Here is an 11,663-nt window from a genome sequence, read left to right as displayed (position 1 = left end):
TGAGCGCCCTAAAGCTACCCAAAGTCCCATGCAACTTAGACAGCAGCAACACAATGAAAATCACATGAAAAAATTGTGTGGGTGAAAATCAGTTACAGTAAACCTGTGTTAACATTCTAGGGTTAAATGCAACTGAACTCTAAAGCCCTATTCCCGTCTGAAACTACCATGTATGTCTTTTTTTTCAGTAAAATAAATACAGAGTATGTCTCATCATACAAGATGGTTTGCTACCGTTTTTGAGCCACGCTAAGTCATGCGTAGAACATCTTTGTGACTTAATGCAGGCTAATCCATCACATTAAAAGAGTATTGTGGAGTTTTAGCTGGTCATGGTCAGCCAAAAAAGCCTATAAGCCAAATAAAGAACGTCCATGAAAGCAAAGAAGTCACAGTTATGAGTTAATGTCATTAATCTACTCATGGCAACACAATTACACTGTTTAGCCTCTCCTCCATCTTGGATTTGTATTCAGTGTATGTCAGAATCTGTTGCAGGAAAAGTTGAAATGGTCTGGATGCTCAATGGAGCGTCTCTACATAGAGTGTATGATAATTGAGAGGCATGCATTGGCTCAAAGATTCAAAATAAACCAGTGGCAGGTCTGCATGGCCTCATCTGGAATGCTGCAATTAAGCCATGTCTCTGTAAACACAAAAACACCACAGTCCCTGAGTTTATTTTGTGTGGTAAGCTGTAGTCTGAGGTGCTCCAGTTGGTTTTTGAGGGAGTGAATACTGAAGAGGGGAGGAGAGAGTAAACCTTGGTGTTAGCTTATAGCCTAGCATTGATACCCACACTCTTCCTGTGAGATAATAAAACAGGATAGAGCAAAGAACCCATTTATAACATTGTGAAATAGGAGATTAATTAAGAATAACATGATGAAATAAATTAGAACAGTGTGGTTAGGGAGATCATTTTAAAACAATGTGTATAAGTGGAGTTCTCCCCAGATTTCCTCCTTCATTTATTTTCTCCCTTTCTCTTCCTGTTTCTCTTTATATTCTCAGAATATATTGTATACATATATACACAGACATGTCAAAAGCCATGAGACAGGACCTCCTATCATGTCCCATGATCCCATGATCAACAGAGTGTGCCTCTGTTGACATCTGGCTTGTATGAATAATTGTGCAGGTGATGCAACACTACATTTCTGTCATGTGTCTTCTATGTATTGTTAATTGTTAACTGTTGTCACCATTATTTTAATAGAAAATAACAAATTGATTTAAGCTTAAAATTTAACTGAAACTTAATGAAGTTATTCTTTACTTTCTTCAAAATGGCAGCAGACTATTAAAAAAAAACAGAATTAACTGGGCAGACTTATTAGCCCAGTGTGGCAATAAATACCAAATTAAAAGATCATTTTGCGGCAAAGCAATTTTTTCCTCCCAACATTATTTTCCTCCTAATATGAATGCTGAAATGACTCTGTAAAAGTCCTATTTCCTATTCATATAAATAGACAAAAGCACACCAGAGACGTGGGATTCATAACATTATCAACTATCACATCTATGAGGAATTTGCCCTCTCAGTCATAAACCTACTGAAATCCAGTTTATTGTATTGTTTCCCACTCAGAGGCACGGTAAAAAGCTCCCTCCGCTCCTCGGCCTGCCAGCGAGTCTGGTCTACTCTCATTATTTCCACTCTCACAGGAGCAGAAGCAGAAATCCACAGTGTGTGGTTGCGTGTGGAGGAGAGAAATGGATAGAGAGAAAGAGAAATGCAGGGGTTGGAAAATCTCTGGCTCCTGTTGATGACTCCACTGCGTTCCTGACATCACCTCTCACTGCACAACTTTATTCAACACTACTCTTCTTCACTATTGGGCATGGATTTATAACACTCCTCCTCAGTGGGTACACAGGTAGGCTGATTTTGTAGAGTTAGGAGTCTTGCCTAAGAACTCTTGGTAGCAGGGTGTGTTTGCTCTGCCTGGGAACAAAACCCCAGGGCTATATTACCATCCCTTACACTACACCAATCACTTAATTGGACTTTTATGGGACTGCTTTACCTGCAAAAAACTCATTTTAGGGAGGTAGCATTAAGGCCTTGACCCCAACCTTCACCCACAAATCCCCTTCACCCAGGCATAAAGAATGAAAATCCTAACAGTGTCATTATTTCACCCCTATCCAGCAGTGATAGACTGTATATTGTTTTTAGGTTGTTATATTTCAGTTTTGAATTTCAGTTTTATTGGCCAAGTATACTTAACATACACAAATAATTTGACTTCGGTAGATGTTAACTTATACATTGAGCAAACAGACAATCATCATAATATACAAAATAATAATAAGAAATGACAAAACAGCCAAAGTGGGGATAACTCAGCAGTTCAGAAGTGTGATCACCATGGGAAAGAAGCTAGTTTTGGTGTGAAATGTTTTGTATTTTCTGTTTAATGGACATATATAGCTGCTGTGTGTGTGTTATGCTGTGTGTGTGTTATATATATATATATATATATATATATATATATATATATATATATATATATATATATATATAAATATGATGTACTTTATAATATAATGTATATTTAATATATTTTACAGCTTTGGCAGGATGTGAGTCGCAAGTTTGTGCAGTTATGCAAGATACTGGCTCTGGTCAGCTGCAGTACACCAGTGCAAATATCTCACTCAATATGAGTGACAGAATGAAAGATATCACCAGTTTCATATAGCTATAGCTTCATTGGTGCTTTATACCATGATTCAACCTCTGAAATGTTTCATTTACCAGGGACAAAATACTCCATTATCCAAATAGCAGGAGATGTATACCCTGATAACACTAAACTGAACTAAACTAAACAAAAGCCATTTTTCTCATGGAACTGAACACATCTTTTACACCTGATTGTATTTTCTAAGTGTGTGTTATAAATGAAAGTGTGTCCCTGTGAATGTTCCATATTATAACTGGGCCTGCTTGAGTAGCAGACAAAAGCAATTTAACGTCTGTGGAGATACTTAACGAGGAAAGTATGTCAAAAATGCACAGTTGGTGCCCAGAAGGAATGTTTTTGCAATTTCTGTGTCGCTTGAAAAAAAAAACAACAAAAAAAAGAAAACTCAAAAAATAAAATCCCAAACACCATGGCTTACCGCTGCGCATAACTTTATGGAGATTGTCAATTTGTAAACACTGCATGTTTATCTAATCTTTTCTCCCTTCATGGTACAACTAAAGAACATCTGGGCCTTGACAATTTAACAAGAGATGCAGCAAATGTTATTCGTCTGACTTGTGGGATTATATTTCTATCTTTTCAGTTTAGTGAGATGTTTCCTATTGTTACACTCGTTGAAGCAGTCTACAGTTCTGACAGGTTAATAGGTTTGTGACTTAATAAAGAATGGCTTAAAACTGAGATCAAGTAATAAAAAAATACTTATATATTCTTATTAGGGCTGTATTAATTTTATGCTGATTAATCGGGGTGGGGCATTACAGTGACTGGCACTGTAGCCTGGGGCTGGTGTTCTGACATTCATAACTGAAGAGCAGAGTAACATACATACATCATACACATATCATATCAAATAACAGACCTATCGTGCCAGCATCATCCTAAAATAAAAAAATAGCGATTAAGTAACTAAGTACTATCGAGTGATACTGTCTAATCAAACCACAGAACCTAGTAATCTAAGCACAGTGTCATTCATCTGTTAATAAACACAGTGAATAATTCAGCTCAGATGTAAGCCCTATCCGGATGAGACTAGTTTCTCAGGGGGTCCTGGGGTAATTTTTTATTACTGTCCAGAACGACCATGTATGTGTTTTTCTCAGACGTCCTCTAAGAAAATTACAGGCTGAAATACCCACTGTTTTTCGCTGAACTTCACGGTACTCCAGTAACTTTAATCCCGTCCGGATGCACATCTCTGAGTTTCGTCACTTCTCGTTTAATATAATAACTATTTGCTACGCACCGTAATTACACTATGGGCACACGTTTCCTCGATCCATGTAAACACAACAGCGAGTGGAAATGGAGGAGCTACTGAACGTGATGTCATGTGACCAGGAAAGCCAAAAAACTCACTGGCCCCCCTGAGTAGTGAGAAGAAGTGTGAAATATTTTAATCCTGTCCAGATAGGGCTTTAGACAGGGATGCGCTGGCCATAGGGAGTACCAAAACAACTTAACTTAAATGAAACTGTCACCTACTATAAACTCTCTTTGCAGAGTCCTCCTGTAATAAGATATATGTATGATCATTTAGTTACTTATGGTATATTATGTTCTCTTGAAATGTGAATATGCATGTTTGGGGACTGATGTAGGAAAATGCGTGTATTAAATTCTGCTTCAGTGTAAAGCTAAAATAAAAGTACAGAGACCCCTGGTGGGTGGATTTAGAAGTACCACTTGATAACATAATATTGTTTCTTTTTTTTAACCTCACAAAAACATGCAGTAGTTTTAATGTAATGTGTTGTTTTAAAACACAATGTAAACCAAAGCTACAATATAGAAAAATCGTTTTTGAGCAAATTGTAGGCAGTTGGATGATACTATAAAGTTAATACAACTTTTAGGGAAGTTCTTTATTTATAATTCATAATGTTGAGTGATGAAACATAAGCTTCAGATTACAGATTTTTTTTGTGTCGATGTTGAAAAATAAAAAAATATGTAGTTTAAAAATTCAAGTTACAATTTTATGATTTTGTTTATTTATTTATTTTCTATCCATTCTTGGCTTATTTACAGACTCTATCCAGTGTTTTAGAACTGACTTTCTTTATTTGTTTATTTGATATCATATTTGTAAGTCTTCTTTGAAAATAAAACTTGTTATCTATTGAAACGCTTAATAAAAATAAACAAACAAACAAACAAACAAACAAACAAACAAAAACTTTGTTTTTTTCTCCACCTGTTTTTAGACAAATCCCGCCTAAAGTGAATTGGAATTGGCCGGCAGTTCAAACTCATCTGGCCGCCAATTGGTTGTGAGATGATTTGCTAGCCAACCCGTCCCGAGTGGGCGGGGCTTGTCTGAATACAGGTGTGTTAAAGCGACCACGTTGGAGCTCGTGCAGTGCCGAGTTTTTGCTCCGCACCTGCAGAGAAAAGCCGCTGAACAGCCACACGAAAAGAGGATGTTGAGGCCACGTGTTAGAGAGTGGGAGGGAGGGATGGAAGTAGTGAAAGACCAAAACAGTGATGAGCAGTAGCGGTACAGGGCGGAACGGATAAGAAAAGCCTGCATATCTCAGTCAAACAACAGCTGAAAATGGAGGAAGACACTTATGGTAAATTTTGATACATATGTATTTTTATGAATCCTGACGTTTTGGTTAAGAAAAGTTTGTAAACATTTACAGACACTCTGCTGAAGTGTTGTTTAGCATTACTAGTTATTCTCTTGTTTAAAACTATTTTAATTTAGGGCTTTCATGCTGTTATGTTGAAAGTGTATCAAAAGAGGAGCAGTCTTTTTACATATTAGCTTGTTGCTATTTGATCATAATTTTACTTTAGTCACAGATTAGGTGAAACATAATGTATTTAGTAAAAACATGGTTTGCTGACACTCTGCTGCTGAAGTGTTGTTTAAAAATGTAGTTATTAGCTTTACTATTTCAGTAACTTGTACCCTGTATTCTATTAATGACAAAACTACATTGTACAGTTGTCTTACTGTAGTCCGTTGTGCAATTCTTACATGCTAGCTTGTTGCTGTTAGCTTGACTGTAATTTTACTTTAGTCACAGGTTAACTGTAGCCATAATTACTGCTCTGTGACTGGACTATTAGTATAAACTGCTTAAAACCATTTAAACTATTTTTTCAGGCTAATTTAAATGAAACTCATTTTAAGCTGTGTTTATAAAAGTGTAAAGCTGACAGTTTGTTTACTTTAGTGCTGTCAACACACAACAGTCATATGCTTTGCTTTGTGCTATTAATATATTAGCTACACTGTAACAGTCTTGTAAGATATTGTCTAAATTTGACTGCAACTAATATAGTCACAGACTAGCTAATTTATGGCTGTTTTATACGGTTGTGGAATCATATGTTCAGTGGACTTTTATACATTATCTTATACAAAGTGTTTTATTTACCACATTAGCACATTAGCAGACTGGCCTCAGTCAGAGACAGAGAAAAAGGTTTACAGGCATGTCAGTAAAAGCATATACAAAGAATAATACAAAATAATAGAAATATTACTTTAAATATTACTAGTCCTTAAACTCTGTTTGCAAATGTTGTTTGGTGTGACCCAATTATTGTGTTATGATGTTCCTTCATAAACTCTGAGACAAGCAGAAATGGTTGTAACAGGATTTCCTGTCTGAGAGCTTAACCAACGCATAAGCAGCACTTTATATATGTGTGTATATAAAGCAAGTATTCCGGAGACAGCTGCTGATAATATATGTCAGTAGGATTGTTAAGTTGTAGTTAGTTTGTTGTAATGATGAGTTGTGTTTAAACGGATTAAAGAAGTGGATTATTATATGAGGCAGACAGACAGGAAAAAAGAAAACATTTCATAACATTTCAACAACAGGAACTCAGAGCACTCCACCCACTTCCACTTCACACATACCGGCAACACCTGATACCCCACTGCTGTGCCAAGAGTGATCCATTCTATTTACATATTCACCTATTTTTCATTACTAAACATTAAACAATGTACTGTAGCTATGACAGCTATGTCTGTCCTCTATTTGTCTATAAAAGTGAGAGTAAACAATTAATTTACAGGATTTATATTTCACAAGATGGCTTTTTTAAACCTGAAATCATGAAATGAAAAGATATCGGAGAAGAATACCAATTAATATTGTAGGTCTGATAGGTCTGATATTTTGTACGCTGCAAATGACTTTACAATTTAGAACAAATTACAAGACAATTTAGTATTACATTAAAATTAACATTACAATTCGATGTACTTTTCATTATTAGAACTATAGATTTGTGGTGTATAATTTATAAAAATAATCAGAATGATGTAGATGTGGGTTATGCATGCATACAGTTACAGTATCTGTTGAAAGTGGCATCCTCCTTGGAATAGGTGTAGTGAAGATATAATGAATATGCAACCCTGCCAATTTAATGCTGTTACTATATTTTTGCATTGAAAATGTATAGATATAACATATTGTCATTAAGTCATATTGTGGATTTTTTGTATTTTTCTATTACCAATATATCTATGTATTTCGACCTCTATTTAGAATAAAACAGATTGTCATATATATGACAGTCTTAAGTGGTGCTAACGTATGTAAACACTTTACAGTGTTCTGCATCAATCTGAAATGTGATCAGAGCGTTAAATCACAGCAGAGAGGACCAAGTTGTTAAATGTAATAGTTGAAAAAAATTCAACATTAAATATCTGTCAGAAAAATATCTAAACCATTACTTTAAACTGATGTGACCCTATGAGCATCAATAACTTTTAGCAAATATTTTCAGTGACACTGATTTTAATGTGATGTTTGCTGGGTGACTCCTCTCTGGGAGAGGGAAAGTGGTGCTGAATTTTTACCATTTGTTTATCATATCCCTCATAGTGGATTGGTAGAGGCCAAAAATGTTATGTACTCTTTCCAGACCAGTAATCTAATTTTTTTTTCTGAAGATCTCTTGAATTTATGTTCAATTTGTAGCACTCTTATAAACCTGTGTGGTGAAGACTAGCATTTGCTCATCACTATTAATTTCCCCTTAGGACTAGATGCACTTATCAGAAGGGACACTTTCTTAGAAGAGCACCTAACCAGTCACTTCATCGTGTTTTTTCACTTTTGGGAGAACCCTGTTCAGCACTGCATCCTATTTTCTCTTTATTGGGCAAAAGGGCACCCATAGATGAACACTCAGAGACATTTTATAAAAAAAATGTATGTTAGGATGTCCAACTAAAGAACTGTTCAGTAATTACAAACTTAAAACGTACTAATATAATTTTTAAATTCCTGCAGCTGATAATCTGCTTTTGTCATTCTAGCCTATAATCAGATGTACCTTTTTTCAAAGTAATGTATCAAACATTAAGAGAAAGGCAGTTAAATAAACTTACCAAGGTCTAAACAGCTCAATGCTTGGTTAGGTTAAACTTTAAAAAATATATATATTTAAGTTTCATGTAATATTTTTTTCATTTATTTTAACCGTTATTTTAGACTGTAGTAACTAAACATTATAAAACATTTTTTGATATATACCGATATGACCTCTGATTTCTATAATAATAAAGCATGTTACTACCACTGAAACCAAATAAGGGTAGACATGTACAAATGTAGGAATGTACAAAAATATTGCATTTCATGGAAACCATATCATATTAACAAATTACTTGTTTGTTAACTTTTTATAAGCACGACTTTATACTTGCTGAAAATAGATAAATAAAAAGATAAATGTCTTGTTTTCTCACAGTTCTTATGCAAAGTGTTTTTGTACAATCGTTAATTTTCATATTCACCCTATTTTTGTACCACTCGATTTCTCACTGTGTGACAGCTGTGATAGTTTATTTTTAGTGTTTTGGTTTACCATGAAGAGATATGAAAGCACAACATTGTGGTTATAATGCTACCTGAAAACTGACCCTGTTAGTATCAGTTAATTATATACTGTATATACTGTATTATTATATTCAACCCATTAGTAGGTTAGCATACCATCAGTGACCCATTGAAACATTTTCATTATTAATTAGAGCCTATAAAACAAATTTGCATAGAACTATACTAGATGTTAAAAGAGCATTAGAAACACAATCAATAGCAGTTATGTGATGTAAACACAACCAGTACTGGAATGCTTTACTTTACTTTTCGGAGCTGCATTTTTGGATTAGCATAAATTATGTCACTAAAATCTCTGGTTCAGCTGACATATTTTTTATTATGCTATCCAGAAACTTTTCCAACTCTTCTTGGCATCACAGTGGCATTTGGCCAAAGCAGGCATCATACTCCTGTGTCTGAGTGGCTTGATGGTGGTTTAGCCTGATATGTGTTATTGTCCATTTTGATAATTATGTACTTGATAGTGAAATTATAAACATATAAACACTTTAGATTCATGTTAAATATAGGCGAGTGTATTGTTGTCCAGTAGTTCCTTGTAATGAGCTCCCATGAGTTTTCAGTCACTACCTGTGTTAGCTGGTTAGCATTGTAGGCTGCTGCTGTTCAGTAAACTTAGGTGTTTTACTTTACTTTGTGCTCCAAGGGATATAAGTTTTATTTACTTCATTTGTTATGTAAAGTCTGTCATTCAAACAGTTCATCATAAAGTGAGTGAGAAGGCTCTGGTGTGGAAAGCTTTTTTCAAACAGGTTAGGTTTTATTAGGCATGTAATGCACCAGGTCTAATACCATTGATAAAATACTATTTTGAATTAGTAATAAGGGAAGAATAGATCTTTGTGCATGTGAAAAAGGGAGTGTTCACTATTTCAGTCAGAAAGGCAAAAAGACTGGCTGTAGGAACTGCTGTTTTATGCATGGTTGTGCACAAGCACATGCAGGTGACTGAGGTCTCTCAGCACTGCCACGGTTGCAGCTGCAGACGTGGCAATTTGTCGCATCCAGGAAGGAGCATAGCTGCACAGGAAGCCTCTGAGCCTGTCCTTATTTCACCTCGTTCAGCAGTCCATCAGCTCACTTCACTTCTCCTGCTCGGCTCATGCTTGTCAGTTATGGTGTCTTTTTCCTCTTGACACTGAGAGCTTCTCAGGTAGATCCAGATATAGCAGGCATTGATTTTTCATTGTATTGTCCTGGTTTATTTAGAAGGTTGTTTGCAGGGATAGTGTATATAAATATTAGTGCAGCTTTTGTAAAAATGTTTTACTCTTAGGTCTAGCATACTTGTGCAAGCATACATTTTCCACCCAAGCTTTCTTCAGCCATTTCTTTAAACCAGGTGACCAAGGTTAATCAAGCTGCTCGATTAACCTTAAGAAACTAATGAACATGGCACCACAGAATTGGAAAAAATGTAGCTGAATATTGTGATGTTTAAAGGCCACGGGATAGCAGTATAGCTAATTAATTATGAAGGGTTTACTCAAGGGTTGGCTTATATGTTTGTGTATACGTTGTGAGGAGTTATCTTGTGAGTAAGGATATAGAATTAACACTGACCTTCCAGGAGTCCCGATAGTGTGTGCCAGACAGATGGGGCATTCCAGTTTCGAAGTTGTGTGGACATTTAGCACTCCTCAATCCACAGTATCACTTTGTACTGGAAATACATTATAAAAGGCATTACTGCCCACAGTGGACAGCACAGTCGGTGGTAGTGATTGTATCTGGCTGTGTCTTTCTTGAATTGTCTGTGCATAAAGAAATTAAATACACAATCAATGCAGGAAACCCCATACACATATTGTACTATATATTATATTAGACATAAAAAAGCCATGAGACGTGATACCTGTTCTTTTCCCATGACATTTGGCATGTCTGTGTAAGGCAATAACACCACTTTATTAAGAATAAGAATATTAAGAATATCAACATTATAATTTAAATCTAAAAATGTTGCCAAATAATGCCAAAGGGAATCTCAGTAGATAAACATTTGATTCTGTCAGAAGAAAGAGCTCTTTTATGTTGCAGTGATGTTTTTTTATTTTACACGTTTCCTCATCTGAAATACATACATTAATATAAAAGCTGAAGGGGGTGCTTACTATTCGTAAAAAAAAATACAAATACAAATATATTTGAAGAATATAGAGATTTCTTTTTACAATATTGCCCAGCCCTACTATATATTATATAACAGGTTACAATAGCATAATTAGATAACATGACAGGCCTATACTTGTACACTATATTTAATTATATTCTTTTGGTAGATACTATATGTGTAGAAATGTTAGATATTTACAGGCTTTATCCAGCCATGCAGTTGCTCAGAATGCTCAGTAGAGGGAGGAACTACTCCACATTATTGTAGTATAAGTGTATTTGACCTGTTGATAATAAATATATAATAAATACTCTGATATGCACTGAGAATGTGTTGCATATTAATACTGTTCTAATTGTGGACTCATGGACAAACTGTAGAATACTGATGGACGAGTGGATGGACAGAATGACAGAGGGAGAGGACAGAGAGGAGGGACAGATCTGTGGGTTTGACTGGTTGGCATGGAGACTGGGTCTGTAGCTGGTAAAGGGGTGTGCAGGTCACTGAGAGTCTCTAAGAGCCTCTTGTATTGAACATGGCCTGAGTGCTATTTATATGAAGGATTTGTACTTTAATGAGTAGTGAGGCAGGTAGGGAGGCCTGTGGTGAGAAATCCTATGTGCTGTACATTGTAGAGCTGTGCACTAGCAAGAAGATATTTCGATATACGTATATTGTGATACTGTGAGCAAGGCGGTATATTACACTTGTTTAAATACAATTTTTGAAAAACTGTTGTAGTATAAACAACGCATATTAATAAAATCTAAGTAAAAGAAAATTATACTTTTTATGCAATCAGAACCATTGCATCTACACCTCTGACACCACTTGTTGCTACTATTAAAAAACTATTAAAACTTGGTTTTTGAATATTTGTATAAAATAAAATATTGCAATACAATCTCCTACATTCTATGTTACAAC

At 35.3% G+C, this 11,663-nt stretch overlaps 1 protein-coding gene across 1 annotated transcript in view; it reads left to right on the top strand.

The window, feature by feature from the left end:
• The first annotated feature begins 5,178 nt into the window (after positions 1-5,178).
• Positions 5,179-11,663, top strand: part of cyth1b (cytohesin 1b) — an 81,307-nt gene continuing 74,822 nt past the window's right edge. The window contains exon 1 of the mRNA XM_007259183.4: positions 5,179-5,302. Coding sequence (XP_007259245.1) covers positions 5,284-5,302 — 19 coding nt within the window. The 5' untranslated portion in view covers positions 5,179-5,283. The remainder of the gene's footprint in view (positions 5,303-11,663) is intronic.

This window comes from Astyanax mexicanus, chromosome 15 (genome assembly GCF_023375975.1).
Source record: "Astyanax mexicanus isolate ESR-SI-001 chromosome 15, AstMex3_surface, whole genome shotgun sequence".
Taxonomy (NCBI): Eukaryota; Metazoa; Chordata; class Actinopteri; order Characiformes; family Acestrorhamphidae; genus Astyanax; species Astyanax mexicanus.
Note: the sequence above shows the minus strand (reverse complement) of the source record. Positions and strands in the feature narration are given on the sequence as shown.